General features: G+C 42.0%; 1 protein-coding gene across 1 annotated transcript in view; it reads right to left on the bottom strand.

Annotated features, from left to right (window-relative positions):
* Nucleotides 1–2,528: 2,528 nt before the first annotated feature.
* Nucleotides 2,529–20,346, bottom strand: part of LOC148014351 (glucan endo-1,3-beta-glucosidase 1-like) — a 44,130-nt gene continuing 26,312 nt past the window's right edge. Inside the window, exons 4-5 of the mRNA XM_087666434.1 lie at nucleotides 7,909–8,008; nucleotides 2,529–3,082 (exon numbers count right to left, since the gene is read on the bottom strand). Coding sequence (XP_087522560.1) covers nucleotides 3,077–3,082; nucleotides 7,909–8,008 — 106 coding nt within the window. The 3' untranslated portion in view covers nucleotides 2,529–3,076. The remainder of the gene's footprint in view (nucleotides 3,083–7,908; nucleotides 8,009–20,346) is intronic.

Genomic DNA, 20,346 nt, shown 5'->3' with positions numbered 1-20,346 from the left:
CACCTCCATGGGGACAAAATTGGCTCCATCCACAACCTATCACCCCCAGACTAATGGTCAAACAGAGGGGGTCAACAAGTGGCTTGAAACCTACTTGAGACATTTTCGTCACAATGTCCAGCATACATGGGATTTGTGGCTGCACTTGGCTATGTTTGCTTACAACAATTCCACTCATTCCAACATTGGAGTGTCCCCCTTCGAGACTTTATATGGCTATCGGGTGCCCCTCCCTACAATCGTCTTTAGTGAAAAGCTCAACCCACATGGGAAAGTGGAATCCGACCACATGCAAGCCTTGCTTCAGCAGTGCAAAATGAACCTTAAAAAGGCCAAAGGCCACATGAAGCTCTATGCTCATGAAAGGTCACGCTCTCTTGAATTTCAAGAAGGTGAGTTGGTAATTCTCAAGGTCCCCAAGTCCCGATATGCCACACTCAAGGATGACTCATACAATAAGTTGGCACATCGCTACTACGGGCCATATAAGATAGTCAAGAAAGTGGGTGACTTGGCCTATTGCGTCCAACTCCCTCCCTCCAATAAGATCCATGATGTATTTTATGTGAGCAAATGGAAACCATTCATTGGGACCCCAAAAGACTATGTGGAGGAGTAGCTCCCCATGCATGAAGAGGGTCTTATTCAATACACTCTTGAAGCAGTTGTTGTGCAGAGAGAAAAGTAGCTTCGCACCCAATCGCTCAGAGAGTACTTGACAAAATGGCAAGGCCTACCTCTAGAGGAAGCCTCCTGGAGACCAGCATCCATTTTGGAGGAGTTTCCCCACATCAAGGATGCTGTTTTGGCTGAAACTTAACCACAGTTGACCTTGTTTGGACTGCACACTGCTTCTAGACAGCAAACTGTTTTGCACCAGTTTTGACCCTGAAAAAATTTTCAGCCCAACCCCAGCTACATGGGCTGAAAGTACGCTTCACAAGCTCCACATTGACACCTCAACCATCCTATTCAGAGCTCCCCACCCAAAGTTCTGACTGTTTTCTCCAGCAGTCCTGTTCTGGACAGCATGCTATCCGCTTCCTCTCGGACCCTGATTTTCATGAAATGGTGGACCTCTTGTGTGGGCCCCCCTTTATGATGCCCATACTACCTATGCCTCTATATGCCCCATTTCACATGGGGCTTAGTCCCCCCTCCTCTGCTTATTTCCTTTGTATTACTGCATAGAGTAGTACTTGGCTACCCCTTCCTCCCCCGCCCTCTCCCCCCCAAAATTCTTCTTTTGTTTTTGGGGACAAAAACTCTCTGACTGAGGATGCATTTAACGAGCGGAATATATGAGAATATAAGGGGAAAATACCAATCACCCTGATGGTATTTAAGGTGTAAGAGGGTTAGGTCAATTATCATGCATTAATAAAAAACACTCTATTTACCTTCACAGCTTCCATGGCTTCCTTCCTCTTCTTTCTCTTTCTGTCTTTCTCTCTTCTTCTAGTCTTTCTCTCTCCTCGTCACTCCCTTTCTCTCTCTTCTGCACTCTTTCTTCTCTCTCTTAGGTACTATTAAGCTCACTTCATTACAAATGAGGATAAACATACATCCACCATTTGACTATAGCTTGGACTATCCTCACCTTATAATCAACCCCCTAGAGCTAAATAGATTGATGAGGATGGATGTTGTGAGTAGATATGGAAAGGATTCGGGTGATCCCTATACAATAGTTGAACACTAACATGAAACAATACCAAACACTCCTAACACCTCTCTTAGGACGAATTTTACGCCCACCCAACATACATGAACCCACGCTCACATCATTGTTAAGATACGCACCTCATCACACTAACTACAAACAAAGACATAAAGATACATGGTTATTGCACCATTGGCAAGATATGCACCTCATCAGACTAACTACAAACAAAGACATGAAGATACATGGTTGTTGCAGCAAAGGTCTATACATACCGGCTATGCAAGATGAAGATAGATGTAAGAGGAATACTACAACTCGCTATAGTGTGATAAGACCAATGGGTGGTACCATTCTCTATTGAGGTGGATTCTGACCATTACATTGGATCATAAGAGTATGAGGACCAAAGATGCCTATTACTTTGCTTCGCTTGAGCTTTGATGCCATAAAGAAACCCTCTTGAGAGACGAGAGAGTAGCGTATTTGAACCCACTTACACAAAAAAATGCTTACAAAGTCCACCATGATAAGCACCAAAGCTCCTACTTGTTGGCTACTTGTATAGTCCTAGGCCCACCACGTAGATAAGGGGTCGCCTTGGACTAACCCATAGCATGATGTCAAATGAGAGGTCCTCATCTCCCTAGGCAACAACCCAACATACCTAAACATCAACAGAGCTGAACTATTATTGCATGCCATATACTACACAGATATGATGGCATCTCATTTTAAATCTTTAGTTTGGTTTCTAGGATTTTCTCTCTCTCAACTCCTTGGGCTTATTTTAGCTTTCAAAATAGCTATAGATCTCTAGAATTTTCAGTTTTCAAACTTGATTTACTCTCACTAGTCGTTCTTTGACTGTACTTTCAATTGTATCTATGAAGAGACCTCATCGTAGTTGTACTATTCTCGGATTTCATAGGCCATTTTGCCCATGAACCTCGCCTTTCATGCTACATACACAGATGTCATGATAAAAGCATGACCTTCCAACAAATCTGAACCTATTTTCCATACGTCAATCACTGTTTTATCATCAGTTCTTGCAAGTGCACTCCCAAGTAGAACAAGGAAGAATAACACTTCAACATAGGCCTAGCTATCTCAGAAAACCAATGGTAACTAATTTTACGAAAGCATCAGAGGATCATGGAATATTCTTTAGCCTGTGCAGTTAAATTACAATCATAAATCGTGAACATACATAAATCTGCTGCACACACGTTTGTACTGTACAGTATGATGGCAATGGCTCCAATCCTCCGTGTAGTATCCCACCAGTCGGCTTGAGAAGCTTTAAACCTGTTGTGGACATTTTTGTACTATACAGTATGATGACATGCTGCTTCAAACCTTCATAATGGTAACCCAACAGTCTGTGTATGAGACTCTTCACTCTCTATTCTAGACCTGTGCAAAAAACAGCACAAATAAACCAAATTGCAAAGGAAGTTGGAAGCATTAACACACACTCTCAGAAGATATGCTTCAAGTCCAAAATGAGAAAATTAAAGTACCCTTTCTGTACCCACAGACATTAATAGCAAACCCAACCACTTGCAGGTTAAGCATACATGATAACTAGTAAAAAATTAAAAGATAGCGAGGTTATCATCTATTTAAAGACCAGTGAAGAGCAGAAATGATACAAGGGCAAAGCAAGACATTCCCTTTGCTACAATTTTGCTGGACCTAAGTCATCTACATGTACGTGTCAATTGACAGATCTATTATGAACGGGTTTAGTTGTTACCCTCGAGAAACCCTGTATATATTCCCTTCCTTTTGTGATGATTGGAAGAATCAAACAAGCGATTGGCAACATGGCCAGCATGTAACCCTTACACATTGATACCTGTAGAGAACCTCAGTTCAAGGTCACCCAGTCACCTAAGAGCGGCTGACCACCCTTTATTCAAGTGCTAAATTATCCTTGTCAATCACTCTGCTCTCTTCTTTTTTCCTGTAACCCATATCTTATCCTCAATCATCCTTGATACATTGCATCTGCTGAATGCTGCAAAAAATCATTACTATTCATGAAAGCCCAATTTCCCCTAGCCACAGCCCTCAAACTGAGGAGGTATATCCCATCTAATTTTCTCCTCCAAACTAGACTGCACCAACATATCATTTCTGGGAAACCCTTGACTCTTGAGGAATAGTAGAATCTCTCACTGTCATTAGACCTGACCTTTCCCTTATGATGCTGCTAACGAAATCTGCAAAGGTTGCAAGTGAACTCTACCAGTCAAAACTTGCCAGCTTTTGAGCATTCCAGCTAAAAAAGTGGCCAATCACAAAAATTTTCATGTTGTTGGAGGAAAGTCAGGTTGAAGTATAACTGGGCAAATGCTACAGCAAAGCATTAAATGTTTCCACCAGTTGGCACAACATCTCTAGCAATATTCACTAATAATTTGACAGAACATGTGGTCTTCCACTCAGCTAGCAATTACTTTTGGTAAGGAAAATGACATACATAAATACTATCGAAACATGACCAGTACTAAAATGTTGCTAAGAATGGTATGTTTATCCTGAATCTGCTAGATGCAACCACGACCACATGTCTTATCACAAACACAAAGCCTCCAATATATCCCATGCATGCGGTTCTAGACCATCCAAAATAAAATGAGAGAATGTAGCATGAACTGAATCTTCACAAACCATAAGCATCCACTCCCTTGCTGAATTGGGAGCATAAACATCCATGAACCATAACTCATTCCCAAGCGTAATTTTGGAGATAGCAGCTACCACAGCTGCTCCACTGCCTTCTTTGAACATCAGCTGGCATAGGACACCAACTAAGAAGGATGAAACTAATGGAGCCATTGATCTATGCTGAGAACCAATGCCCTCAACCTCATGGATCTTGTGCTGTCCACGACCTTACAAGAGGATTATGGCCATCAGACCTTATCACCACAAAAATTCCCCACATCTCCTCAACAGATTACTGCATTGAAGGAGACCTTGCTGAGCATTTTGGGATGACATCTTCTTTGCAATACCAAGTGTGACGGTACGCAGCTTCCCCAACTCAGCACGCACATGGAAGCACAAGAGAGCACTTAGCACACACAACTCAACACACCAAGGAATCACATTTTGCAGAATGGCCCATCTTGAGGGCAAGAGGTCATATTCATATCAAGGGACTATGTACAATGCAAGCCAGAGGCACAAAAGGACAAGGTTCGCAGGTGAGGGCTAGTGCTATCAACACGCATCCAAGCAGAACTTGACACTACAAGGTGAGGGAGGGAGGCAGGCATACTCTCTTATACAATGACACAAGAGCCATAGCTTTAGCTTCATGTCTTCACTTAAGAAATCGAATATGTTCCCCCCCGCCCCCCCCCCCAAAATAAAGTGTGCCTCATTAAAATGCTAGTCAATCCAAATATGTACAAGGCCTCTCGAGGTAGTTTGGGGGTTGGGTGTTATGTCCTTCAACATCCAGATGGGCGCTAGTAGCATTGGTCACCATAGTCATCATAAAGTACCTAGAGTGCTCCTAGCTCCCGGGCTTGAGGGTGAGCCCATTTGGCTCTATGTCTAGGAGGTGAGTCTGATATTGAGTCCCTTTTATTTATGGATATGGCTTGTGTCATGTCTCATGTGCAAGTTGGATCCTAGGGGGACATTTCATTGGTATTAAAGTGTCAACCTGCAAATGGACACGAGAATTGATGATGTGCACAAAACCACTTTTTCTCAGGGAACCGTAATGGTTCATGCCTGACAGGTATGCCTTTATCTTATTTAGGGTGGTATGGGACATTGCTAGCAAGGGGGACATGCACGGGGGGCACGTGTTGTGGGTGGTGGGTATGATGACAAGGTATGTTTCTTGTCAAGTACTCATGCTCGATTTTGTTTGTGTTGTGTTGATGCAAATGCGTAAGAATTTCGATGGTTCTAATGATTGGACTCCAAGGAGCTACCACTCCAGGGCTATAACAAACCATCATTCGAAGCTAAATTCTTGTAGCCCGTACAGGCATTAGTATTTTGATTGACACTAATTTTTGTTGAGAGGAAGTGTTACATCCTTGGACATCCGGAGGGGCACTAGTAGCATTAGTCACAGTGGTCATGAAGTAACTTAGTGCAAATGCACTAAGGGAACTTCGGGGTTAGGGCAGCCAAGTCCTATTAATAGGACTAAAGGCCCTATTGTGCACATTCATTGTGTGATCACCACTATTGAACTCTTGGCTCATTGGCCGATGCATCTATACACACCGGGATGGTGTGGGCTGGTGGTATGGGACCAACCCTTGAGATGTGGTCATGACCCATAATGCTCACCATCGTGTGCTAAAGAATCCCCAAGTCTGCATCCTAGTAGATGTCTCTCCAAACTCTATTGGATTGAGCAAGTCTATCCTCCCAAACAACCTGCTAAAGCTATAACTTATCTCTATCCTTGACCTATGGGGAGGCTAGAAAACCTCCTAAAGGAGAAGCTTCCAAATCTACCCCCTTGGTGTGAACCCTTGAGCCTAGCTTGCCCAATGGGCATTGACTTTGGTACCCTAGATCAATAATCCCCAATCCTCACTCTGAGCAGCATTTGATGAGGGCTTGCAAGGCCACTTTGGCCTAGAATCCTTGGACCTTTTGAATCAAACCACAATAAGCTCTAAACTAAGTGGCATAAGTGAAAGACACAAGCTGAAGAGAAGCTATATACCAAGCAATTGCAAGCAGGACCTAGTTGACCAATAGAGATTCACCTATTAGAGAAAGGCGAGTTGTGCTCTAATAAGTCAACTTCCACCAGATGGAATCTAAGACATGGGTGTTGGTTTTTTAGACGTTGATATCCATCTCTATTAAAGTTGAGAGCTTTCCTTGGTTTTTTGAGACCATGTTGTAAAAGCTCACTAAATTTCTCTCATAGGATACAAGATGGTATAAGAGATCAATTGTATGGGTGAAATTGGATAGAGCTACCAAGCTACGTGGGGCCTGATGCTTTCAACATCGTGGACCCCGGCTCCCACCTATAATATCTTTGGAGAATCATAATCAAGTATCCTTTGTGGTACTTTCCCTTGCATCTCAATTTCACCACATTGAATACCAAGTTGCAGTGGTTATGAAATACGTTTGGATAACACCACCCATTGGATGTTAGAAGATCCCTAAATATGTTGGGATGAATCATGACACCAGCAGTGGGATAATAGGAGATCCCTAGCATCATTGTACTTGAATTAGGTTTATCTTTAGCATTTTATTCCTCTACTACATTTTCACTTTCAAAAATCATGATGATATAATCTATAGGCTTTTATGTATGCCATAGGTCTTACAGGTTGTCTCTTTTGCACACATCAATCTCACTTTCTCTCTCCCTGTGAGACTCTTATAGATAGAAACTCAATAGGAGATCAACTATGTATGTAACTCCTCATTTGTATGTTTCCATTCTGCATGACTGGATAGGAATGTTTATTTCCAGGAAATTGTCATGGCTAGCCAGTAGCATGTTTGTACGTATACAAAGGGACCATTAGACTTCTTTAATAAGCAAAGCATGAGTGGCCAAGACCATCTTTGAGTACTTGCTTTTGGCTCCAACCACGATCCCTGAAGCTCAGTTTGAGACTTCATGACTTTGCATACAATGAAATAATTATCATCCTATAACATATTGTTAAGGCTCTTTTATATCTAGTTGATAAAAGATCCTCTTCTTTGTCAGTTCAACTCTGTCCTTCTCCTGCACTTACTATACTGGAAAGATAGGCTTTCATGAATTGGAAATCAAAAAGAGGAGAATATATTAAATGAGAAGGGCAGGTTTGTTACATACAGTGTAACTTTGAAAACTATCATAACTCAGAGAAGAATTCAAGCTTAATGAAAATTTTCCCATGTAGTCCTCCTAGTTGATTTCACAACACACTACTAATGACCACTCATTGCCATTGAGTCAGTTTAAAAACCCTGCTTTTGGGAGCTGCACGTGAAGTTATTGAGGTGGTTCATGTCTGTATATAGTTTTGCATAAAGCCAGATAAAGAAACATTTATTAGACTGTAGTTATGAAATATTTCCTTAGAATGTGTTTGGTGACACAACCAAAGGAAATGTACAGTATGTATTTCCCGTTTGGAGTACACCTCTACTTTACGTAACACCACATCCACAATTAGTGAGGGCAAGCAAACTTTGCAGCCTGTAAATAGGGATGAGAGACTTGAAACATTTACCCATAATCCCAAAAGAGCTGCAATCACAAGCATGGACACACTAGGTAGCAACCTCCTGCCATCATTCTGTTGAATACGTGTAGTCTGATTCAAGGAGCCACTGCAAAAACCAAGAGATAAGAAACAATATCCATATATTTAGATGCTGCATTTACATGAGCAATAAAATTATCTACCCAAAACAAGTACCTAGCTCATGCAAACATAGTCTAATGTTACAGATCGGTTAGTAAAATCTAAGCTACTCTCTACTTACAAGTGTTGAAAAGGATAACATAAGCATGAATATCAATATGAAAGAAACAATAAGACCAGATGAGATACAATGATAAGATGCCACATGGAATATGCTCAACTCTAGCTCTTGTGAGAGCTAGGTTTGTGAAACAAGTCTTCCATCTCTGAAAGGGTGGTAAATGACCTGATTATACACTAATTACAGCTAGCAATAATTTCACATAAACTGAAATACACATGTTACCTATTAATCTTGGACAGTAGACTCCTGATTGGCCCCAAAACTAGAAGTGCCATGCAGTATTTCTTTAACTTGTATTGCAATTGGAATAAGTACATCGAGATTGCTCCAACGTCCTTCAAAATCTGATGCCTCTTGCTGTCATAAATGACCAACAAGCCTTCAAACTATTTTGCCCCTTGATTTAACAAGGGATTGGCCTTCAATTGACCCTTGGCTGGTCAAAATCTGATTCCAATTCAATGGAGATTGCCTGACCACTTGAAATCTCTGATACTACCCAAGTTCTTGAAATCTCTGATAATGCCCAATTTTCTGCAACTGATTTCAAGTGCTAGGCCTCCTTTTCTTTGGCACATGACCCAAGGTGGCTAGTAAACCCTAAATTCTCATGTAAAATAGGGCTTACAGCAGAAAATTTCTTATAGTCCACCTCCAATAGCTGAAATCTGCCGTGAATAGCTAAGAAATAATGACAACCATGTCTACAGATTGCGAAAGGCCCTCTATGGCCTGAAGCAGGCTCCTCGTGCTTGGTACCAGAGGATGCATCAATTCTTTCTACAGAGCGGCTTCCATCGATCAGCTCATGAACCCAACCTACACTTCAAGGTTGAGGGTAATAGGTGTGTTTTGATCATCTTGTATGTGGATGATCTTATCATTATAGGCAGCTCTACTCAAGAGTTTGATCATAATCCGGAGATTTTGTGACAAGAGTTTGACATGATGGATCTTGGGATCCTACATTTCTTCCTTGGCTTGGAGATCTATCAAATGGCACAATGCATTTTTATTTCACAGCACAAGTACATTTCCGAGCTTCTCTCAGAGTTTGGTATGGCCAATTGTTGGCCTATTTCTTGCCCCCATGGACCCAGAGTCCAAGCTTTGGGCAACTAGAGCTCCCCTTCCACATGCCACCCATTATAGGTGTCTTATTGGCTCCCTCATCTCGCTTATTCACACTCAGCCAAATGCTTATTTTGTTGTGGCATTATTGTCTTCTTTCATGAAGACTCCCACTCAAGAGCATTGGAGACCAGCCTTACGCATTCTTCATTATATACAGAGGACCGATCCTGCGGGATCATATATGGCAACGGGGTTACTCTCTCTAGTTGAAGTAATTCTTTCTACGCAAGTAATGTGGATTCAAAACGGTCCACTAAAAGTTATGCCTTCTCCCTCGGATTCGAAGTTATATTGTGGGGCAGCAAGAAGTAGCCTACTGTGGCCCTTTCTTCTACAAAGGGAGAGTATCATGCATTATGTTCTACCCCTATGGGCGCGGTTTGGCTTCACTGCATGTTGGCGGAGATTGGCTTTCCTCATCCTGGACCTACTGTCGCACAAAGCATCTTGAGGTTCAGTATCACTATATTCAAGAGCGGATTGTGAATTCTGAGTTGGTGGTGGCCTACTATCCCACAAAGGACAACACAGTTGATCTCTTCACAGAGCCTTTGCCCCAGACTTCTATGCTTTATCACATGAGGTTATTGGGCCTTCAAACACTCCTAAGCTCTGAGAGAGGGTGTTAGGTTGCCTGGGTTAGTCTTGTTAGTCTGCCATCTCCTAGTTGTGAGCTCCTATCAAAGTCTAACGGAGACATAGGAGCTCCAAAATTTAGGTGCATTTTCTTTATTTGACAACTTCATGTGTGCATTCCTAAGCCAGTTTCTACTTTCCACATTCTGCCTATACCTGCCAAACATTGTCATTGTTATTTGGGATTTTTCCGAGGTCTCCCAAATTTTCTGGCATTTTTCTCTTTAGTGACCAGCATTTAATACTAGTGGGCTAGCACTTAAGGCCCCTACAAGAGTACGTCACACACTTTTTTGGTGTTTTGGCTAATTATAGCCACACCTCCATTTGGCAAACACACACACTCTTTAGTCTTTCGTTTACAAGTGCACACTCCAACACTCCGACTCTCTGTGCTTGGTGTTGCCATCATCATCAGCTTGATCTAGTGCCCTCACTAAAGCTCTGGGCTATGTGCAAGGACTAATAATCCATCTCCATTGTATCAACACTCTTCAGTCAGTGCAATATTCTTCCTTCATCTCCTGCTTCCTCTGTGTTGTGCGAATGTGTGTGTGTGTGTGTGTGTGTTCCTCTTACGTTGCACACTCTCACACTTCCTCCTTTGGTATTGACATCCAAGGTTGAGAGGGGCTTCCTACCCTTTCATGGTATTCTACAGGATTCGACCCTTGTCTTCAACATTGTCTCTCCCCTTCCCCCCCCCCCTTTGTACCTTCTCCTTTGCATTGCATGATTTCATTATCTTTATAAAGGGCCCTTAGGCAAGTGAACAAATTTGCCACGAGGTACATTGTCCAAGTGGCACCTATTGCATGAACATTCTCATCATGTAGTACACTACTATGCATCTCATTCTTCAAAGGACCCTTGAGTGGATCCTAAGTTGTCCACCAAGCGATCTTTCACCACCTCACTATCAATACTTCATCTTGTCATTGACACCCTCAAGTGGTTGGAATAGCCAGTTTATTTTGTGATGCGTTGAATCTAACCATCCCCTTTTCTTCTCCATCTCTATTCTTCCAAAAAATAATGTTGAATGTGGTTCCATCTACCTTTGCAGGACTTGGGAGGCCACTAGGTAGTCCATGGGCACCGTTTGTTTGAAGTCGTATCCTCTCTAGGGTGACTACTTGGACCCCCTTGGTAAGATAACCATTGCCTCTACAGTATTGGTAGACCACTAGGCAACTAGCGTACACCCTTTGTCCAATACCTTGGCTCTGGGGTGGGATGTCTTGGTGTAAAAATGGGCTTGAGCTTATCTTCCAATCCTTTTTAGGTTCCAACTTTGGATTGATGTCAAGAAATGACTAAGCAACCAAAGAGACAATAGGGTTTGCAAGGAGAAACATCGAGTGTTTATGACAAACACTTGGAAGAGAAGAGAAACTCAAATGAATGAATCAAATAATAAGGTGAATTTGATACAACGGTGTCATAGCATGAAGAATGCTTTGGAGTTGGGAGGCTGCCAAAGAAGTATCCGAGTCTACAAACACAGGGATGATGAGGTGTCACCTGGAGCAAGCAGACTGTCATCGAAGAGGAGCCTCTGATGCTTGGAGCAAGGAGACTGCTGTCAAAGGGTGAGGAGCCTCTGAGTGACAAAAGCTGCTCGAGAGTGATGTCGATGATCGAGTCGTCGTCCAAAGGCCACAAAGTACAAAATGCAAAGCAAGGTAGTCTCTGTGATGACGATTGATGAAGAGAAGCCACCAGGAGAGGGAAGAAGGAGCCACGATGCCCAAATGCAAGCAACAGTGCCTCTAAGTCTAAGGCCAACTAGAGAAGAAGATCGCCAACCAAGGAGGAAGCACCAAGATGTCAAATGCAAGGATGCAAGGCCTAGGGATGATAATGCCACCTGATGATGACTGACGCCACTAGATGAGCCACTAGAGTGCAAACCACAGACTCTAAGATGATGCCTAAGAGGTGAGAGCTATCGTCAAGTCGGTGGAAGCTGACGCCAAGGGGGGTGAGTACCAAATGCAAGGAGAAAGGTGCATGGAAGCTGTCGCATGTGTATGGGAAGGAGGGCTAGTTGGAGAAGATGCCATTGTCAACACAAACACAGCCCAAGGATGCTAGAGACTGGCGCTTGGCAATAGGGAAGGAGATGGTGGAACGAGAGAAGAGAGAGAGATGATGGTATCACGAAGTGAGTGAGTGTGGTGAAGAATGAATGGATGGTGCCAAATAGATAGGCACAAACGGTTTGGAGTCTCGCACACTAAAGTCTCTCGAGTAGCACTCCGACACTCTCGAATGGCCCTAAAATGCTTTTTTGGGGCAAGAAATTTAAACCAAAAATGTGAATAAAGAAGGGAAACTGCATGGAATGATGTGGTTTCTCAATACCCCCACTTAGGCCCAAAATGAAGCACAAAAAGAGGAGTGAGGTCAAGAGAGAAGATCCACCCTATAATCGAAATTGCTCTATTTTGGCAAAATTGGCATGTTCTATACATGTCAGAGACAATGCAGATGTATGGTTGATGCTTTTGAGCACAGAAATTTTGGGGCTTTTGACTATGCGTGTCAAATTTTATACCCGTGGATACATGTACAACACAAATTGTAGCTAAAATTTGGGATTTCTCATGTAATGTGATGCATTTGCCCTTGGAACAACTGTAATGAGTTGTGGAATGCTGTAGCACATGGTTTGGTGCTTCTGAGAATTTAATTACACATCTGAAATCTCTACTTCTAGTGGTCATTTATTGCTGGTTGGTACTTCTTTGTACCTTGGTCACTTCTGTGACAGTTTGAGCCTGCATTTGCTGAAATTTTTGTCACATTTGGGCTGAAAATCATGGCTGGCAGCAGTGACAGCAGTAATCTCGTGCATATAAAGAAGCTTGAAGGAGCACATAACTTTGCAGTCTAGTAAAAATAGTGCTACAATATCCTGTTGCAAAAGAAGCAACCAAAGCCGGTTAAAACCAAAGGGGCAAAGCCCGCAGACATGGAACAGGAAGATTGGGATAAGTTAAATGAACTTGCACGCTCAACCATCGAGTTATCGATTTCTAATGCCTTGTTGTTTAACATTGGAGGTTTGGATTCTGCATATGCTATTTGAACTCGACTAGAAGAACTGTATACACAGAAGAGCGTCGCAAGCAAAGTGTATTGGCAAAAAAAGCTTATGGATTTGCATATGAAAGAGGGTACATCAATGTCTACTCACTTGAGTGAGTTTAACTCCATTTTCAGCCAGCTGGTTGCCTTGAAGTTCTTGATTGATGAAGAATTTAAGGCTACGTTTTTGCTTTGCACTCTTCCAGAGAGTTGAATACATTCAGGACTGCTATGAGCAATTGTAATGCGATTCTTTTGTATGCTGATGTAGAGAGTGCTCTACTCATGGAAGAAATGAATCGGCAGAACAATGCATCCAATAAGTCTTCTAGTGCCTTGCATACTAGGGGCAGATCACAGCACAAAGGTAAATCTGATACCAAGGGACGCAGTAAATCACATGGCAAAGATGTTGAATGCCATCATTGTGGCAAGAAGGGTCACTTTAAACGTGCCCACTACAAATCGAAGAAAGAGAAAGGAAAGGGCAAGAAGACAGATGATAGAAAGGAAGAGAAGAAAGAGGGTCAACCTAAGAAGAGCAGTGTCAAAATTGAAGAGGTGAATGTAGTCATTCATGACAGTGACAGTGGGAATGACGTACTCTTGGTCTCTTCACACTTTGGTTCACATGCTTTACTTGCAGATACAAATGATAACATGCATACCTGGATTCTCGATTCACGTGCTTCCTTTCATGTCACCCCTCATCGTGAGTGGTTCTCTAACTATACAGGGGGTCGACATGGTGTTGTCCATCTTGGGGACAACTATGCATGTGACATTGCAAGTATTGGCAGTGTGCAATTGCAGTTTCAGCATGGTTCTATCTTCATACTTCAGCATGTACGGCATGTATCTCAGCTCAAGAAGAGCTTGATTAGCACAAGGCAGCTAGATGATGATGGATTTCATACCACCTTTGGTGATGGGAAATGGAAGATCTCTAAGGGATCTAGAGTGATTGCCAAGGTTGTAAAAGTGATACCTTGTATCCTCTCCATGCATCTAGTGTGATTGATCATGTTGTAGCCGTGACCGAGCAGCCAAGTGTTTCTTTGTGGCATGGTTGGTTGGGACACGAGTCAAACAAGAATGAAAGTGCTTTCTCGTTTGGGTTACTTGCCTTGTCTTCGTTATGCTGATTTTGAGCATTGTGATCATTGTATTAATGGTCAACATGCACAGACGTCTCATAAAACGTCTCTTTCTTTGAAATCTTCTCCTCTAGAATTAGTACATTAGAATGTATGTCAAATGCTAGGATTATCTTTAGGTGGAAAGAAATATTTTGTCACCTTTGTTGATGATGCTACACGAAAGGTATGGGTTTATCCTATTCGTAACAAGGATGAAGTACTTGTCAAGTTTAAAAATTTATTGGTATTGACTGAAAATCCTACAGATAAGACACTTAAATATCTTCACTCTGACAATAGTGGGGAATATGTGTCCAAGGCCTTTCAAGCATTTTGTGACAACAAAGGGATAAAGAGAGAGCTCACTATCCCTTATAATCCACCCCAAAATGGAGTTGCAGAGCGTATGAATCGGACCATACAGGATAAGGTCTGTACGATGCTATCTCATGCTACATTACTCCATGGTTTTTGGGTAGAGGCTGTTATGACAGCTGTACACTTGATTAATAGGCCACCAAACAGGTCTTTTGGGGGGGGAAGTTCCCCAAGAAGCTTAGTCGGGCAAGCCACCTTCATATGCTCATCTGAAAGTATTTGGTTGCGAGGCTTTTATGCACATTCGTAAGAAAAACGCATCAAACTTGAGTCAAAGTCCTATAAATGCATTTTCATAGGATATGGTGACGAGGGTAAAATGGGATATAGATTGTGGGATCCCGAGAAAAGGAAAGTAGTACACAGCAATGATGTTATCTTGCGGGAAGATTGCTTGGAGTTTGTATGGGCTGAAACGATTTATGTAATCTCAAGGTTTCCATAGTAGTCAAGTGGATCATTGCTTATACACTAAGAAAGCAGCAGATGGCAACCTAATTATCTTGGTTTTGTATGTTGATGACATACTGATTGCTAGCAAGGATACTCATGCCTTGGATTCACTGAAGCAAAGTCTTCATGGTAGCTTTGACATGAAGGATTTTGGTGATGCAAATCACATTCTTGGCATGCGAATACCTAGAGATAGATCGAAAGGCTTACTCTATCTACCTCAATAGGAGTATGTCTCCAAGGTTTTGCAACATTTCAATATGGAGGGGGGAGGGGGGGGGGAACAATTGGGGTTCCATTGCCTCCATATGTGAAACTTAGTGCACAACAGCCCTACATCTGATGATGAGAAGGCTGAAATGGCCAAGATACCATATACTTCAGCTGTTGGCAGTTTGATGTATGCTATGGTTGCTACACATCTTGACATTACCTTTGCAGTGGGAGTGGTTAGCAAATACATGGCAAACCCTGGCAAGAAGCATTGGGAAGCAATGAAAGGTATTATGAGATATCTCAAAGGCACAAAGGAGTTGTGCATCTACTTTGGAAAGCAAAAGGCGTCTGTTGTTGGCTTTATGGATGCAGACTATGCTGGTCATGCGGATTGCAGAAAGTCCACTTTTGGGTATATGTTTACTTTCACAGGAGGAGCAATCTCTTGGATCTTTGGGCTACGAAAGTGTGTTGCATTGTCTACTACAAAGGTAGAGTATGTGGCTGCCATTGAGGCATGCATGGAGGCTTTATGGCTTTCACGTCTGGTGGGATAGCTTGGCATCACAGAGTTACCTATTCTCCATTGTGATAGTTAGAGTGCTATCATGCTAGTACGGAATCCTGTCTTTCACGCAAAGGCAAAGCACATACAAGTGAAGTACCACTTCATTAGAGATGTACATGAGAGCAAGAGCATTGAGCTTGTCAAAGTGCATACAGATGATAATCCTACAAACCTTCTCATGAAGGGTCTTCCAGCAGAGCGGTTTGCTCATTGTCGATAGATGATGGGAGTTGGATAGATATATGTATTTCAGTTTTGTACATACCTAGACTTAGCTGATTCTTTTCTCCTCTTAAGGCACATTGCCTTTAGGTGGGAGATTCTTGAGAATAAAAGCCCTCATGCCTTTTAAATGTGCTCGGGTGTGAACACACCCTTAGCACTTGACTTACACATATATATCAATCTAAAAACCTAAAGGTACACACTCGTCATTGTACCTAAAATCGTGCACTCTCTCTACTCTACTCTCTCGCACTCTCTCTATCTCTCCACTGCTTCAAACGAACACCAACTGTCTCGATCTTCATGCCTCCCGATCACTACATCTATAACAGGCAGCCAAAGCAACCATAGACCTAATGGTAGTCATGCGGGAGGTAGGAGCAAATGTCTCCTCATAGTCAATGCCTTTCTTCTATGCGTAGCCCTTGGCCACAAGTCAAGCCTTATATTTGTCAATGAATCCATCTACATTCCTTTTCAACTTATAGACCCACTTTGTACCAATGGCTTTCTTCCCAATAGGCAAAGACACTAAATCCATGTTTGATTCTTTATGATGGAATCAAACTCACCTTGCATTGCTGCCATCCAATGCACACTATGTTGTGCATCCTCAAAACATTCAGGCTCCTCATCATGAAATCTGCTACCATGACAAACTTCATGGTACATGCACCATCATGAATACGAGTTTGCCTTCTAGTATGACCAGCAATAGGAGCATCCAAATGACTATCTTTCATAGTCTGCAAATACCATCTAGGCATTTGCCTAGCAGGTAGCCTCCTGACTGTGCACAAGCTCCTGCTGAATTTCAAATTCAAGACCTTGCTGAATATTCAAATCAGCCATGGGCTGATTTTCCACATTACCCAATGGAGCAGCTGGCTGAACATTAAGTTCACTTGCTGAAGCTCCAGTTGTATCACCAAAAGAAATGGGCAACAGCCCTTCAAAATTAAACTGTTACAAGCACAATCATTTCCATTGGTCATTATTTGGCCAACTGCTAAGGAGTGAATCCTTCTTTCCGAATGCATTCAGCATTCGATCCGGGATCAATTGCGACTCGGCAAGATCCCCAAGCGTTTGTTTATTAACCCGTAAGTCCTTGGGTTAAAGCCGTACCCTATTAACCCAACTTAACTAATCTCTTAAGTTCTAGTAGCAGTAACTATATTATTTCAAAATTACTGATTGGTCTTTTGCTTCTAAGCAATTATCTAATCCCTTTATCTTGGTCACTTTTCCCAAGAAAGGTGCTATGTCAGGATGTCTACTCATCCTCTTACAAGATAAACTTACGCAAGAATCTGCCAATCTCATTCCAAGGAATTGGCCATTCCTTTGTGATCAAATCACAACATCATGCGGCTCTGCAACTTGTTGCACAAGCGCCGCATCTAATCCATAGAACTATTTTACCCATCGAACGGTGTCTTCTAATCACGGAATCATGATTAGATAGAAAACAAGGTTAGGGTATCTTCATAACCAATCCGTTTCTGATTGTACTAGGCCGACATTGTCAGTCCTAGGGTTCCAAATTCAACCCGAGTTTCATCTTTTTAGCGAGCGATCCTTAGGGTAGAAACCTGTAAACGCCCCCAACAACGTAGTATGCTTAACAATTATGATATTCGCTTGTTTTCGAGATTTAATATAAAAGAGAATGAACACTTAAAGCTGAAAATGAAAATTACTCACAAAATTACAGCCATGAAAATATAAAAGTAATGGAGACAAGATTGAGGGTTGAAAAATGGGCAAACCCCCCGCCCCCCCCCCCCCCCCCCCCCGAAGGAATGTATTTCTGGTCAACCCAAGTCCCTTAGGGAAGAGCTCAGTTACAATCAACCTGAGAGTGAGGAGAAGTAATTCTCACTCTCACAAGATCATGCAAAGATGTACAAACACACATGCATTATCTATTATGCAATGATAAGAACTGATTTCTTTACAGTATGAGAGAAGAAAGAGGGGAAATCAGCCTTTCTCCATCGTTGATCAGCAGTACATGGATAGGGCTTGCTTCTTGTTGCTAAAATGGAAGAAAGAGCTCGAGAAGGAAGTGTTGTAATGAATTTACAGGCTTGTTGTCCTGTAAAACAGCGGTGATACAAGAGGGAATATGGAGGAATTTGATAATGGAGAAGTGGGGGATGATGATGGGGATGAATGGGGCCAGTTTCTAGCTATCTGTGAGTGCTGTACATGAATTTACAGCAAAGAAAAATGATGCTGAATGAAGAAAAACGAGCTCTTATTTATAGGAGAGGGAAGAGCTAGTACAAAAGGGGAAAGTGGAGTAGCACAAGACAAGTGTCCAGCCACATGTCATGAGATGTAACAAGTGATGGGACACTTGGAAACTTGTGTGACAAGTGTCTTCACACTTGTCTCTTCTCTATGGCCTTCCTTTTTGGGCTGAATACTGTCAAGAATAGAAACAACCAAATTTAGTAAACACAGTCAGAGTACAGAATTTACTATTTTTAGAATGACATCTCTATTTTTTAGGACTAGCATTTTTAAGCTAATTCGAGGCTCCTAAAATTTAGGGACCTCCTAAAATTTAGGGACCCCCCCAATATGGGTGTCATATAAAAGCTTTTTCCGTGTACATCGCAAAAACGGTATCAGAATCTTCATGTGACTTTTCCTATACAAGAGGGAATATGAAGGAATTTGATAATGGAGAAGTGGGGGATGATGATGGGGATGAATGGGGCCACTTTCTGGCTATTTGTGGGTGCTGTACATGAGTTTACAGCAAAGAAAAATGATGCTGAATGAAGAAAAACGAGCTCTTATTTATAGGAGAGAGAAGAGCTAGTACAAAAGGGGAAAGTGGAGTAGCACAAGACAAGTGTCCAGCCACATGTCATGAGATGTGACAAGTGATGGGACACTTGGAAACTTGTGTGACAAGTGTCTTCACACTTGTCTCTTCTCTATGGCCTTCCTTTTTGGGCTGAATACTGTCAAGAATAGAAACAACCAAATTTAGTAAGCACAGTCAGAGTACAGAATTTATTATTTTTAGAATGACATCCCTATTTTTTAGGACTAGCATTTTTAGGCTAATTCGAGGCTCCTAAAATTTAGGGACCTCCTAAAATTTAGAGACCCCCCCAATATGGGTGTCATATAAAAGCTTTTTCCGTGTACATCGCAAAAACGGTATCAGAATCTTCATGTGACTTTCCTATGCAAAGAAATGTGCATTTCAAGCTTTCAGCCTACACATGCACATTGTACAAGCATTTCATGATCATGCCATCTTGTTGATTGTAACTGTCTGTTCTGGCGGATCTAGCCCACACTTCAAGGCATCAATCCTTTCTGTGCTAACCCTAATATGCGTGAGTTTTGGTCACAGGCGCCCAATCGGGCCATATAGGTGGAAGTGTGAACTATCTTTTCTCTAACCCACCGCATGGGTCCACCATAACCTGTGACCACTCATCAGTGGCCAGCTCCAATGCACTTTTCTTTATATCTAATTAGTGCAAAGGAAACAAATTTAATAAATCATTATATAGACAAATTAATGAAAAAGGATACAAATTCTGTTTCTATAGAGTTGTGACAACCCTAGATTGTTTCTCGCAAGTATTGTCCTATTGTCCCTACATTTCGTGAATGTGGACAAGTCTTTAGGGTATGAGAGTTTCATCTTGGCAATAAGTGCCTCTAGGTCACGCACGCTAACCCTAGTTAGCACTTGGGATATGTTGCATCAACTTAACCATTCAAATGAACCATGCAGCTTTTTCTAACAACTACACAGTTTGAAACGAGATTTATGCCAATTGCCTAGAGTTTAATCTTCTTCATGCAATCCTAGAATCATTTCCATGCCTTGCAAATTCCTACGGTTATTAGCAACCTTCTTTAAAGAATCATTTCGAAGAAAAGATGTCTAATAATGCGACATGCGATTTATTCTTTCCATGCATAATCGAAGTGTACTACCATAATTTCGATTTGTAAAGATGGTCATTAGTTCATCTAAATTCGTTACTTTGCAATGCATAAAAACCATTTGCTAAGAATGCATAGAGATCTTATGCTTCTTCTTTTGTTCGATTCATTGAAAAATACCAATGACCGACCAAACACGTGTTGAAACTGAGAATGTCTACCTGGGCAACAAGCCCCTTCCCGAGAAGGGGCGAATCTGAATTAAAATTTGATTTTTTTTAACGTTTTACCTCCGATTCTAAGCTATGGTGGTGGATCTAGCGGTGCACGTAGCAGCTGGAGATCGAGAGTTGGACTAGCAGGCGCAACATAGGCGGACTTGGCGGGCTGGCTGGTGGCGCAAAGGCCAG

The sequence above is a fragment of the Lygodium microphyllum genome, chromosome 25 (genome assembly GCF_053477565.2).
Source record: "Lygodium microphyllum isolate KBCC chromosome 25, Lygodium_microphyllum_v1.1.10, whole genome shotgun sequence".
NCBI classification, from domain to species: Eukaryota; Viridiplantae; Streptophyta; class Polypodiopsida; order Schizaeales; family Lygodiaceae; genus Lygodium; species Lygodium microphyllum.
The sequence above is the reverse complement of the archived record's forward strand: the minus strand, read 5'-3'. Positions and strand labels throughout refer to the sequence as shown.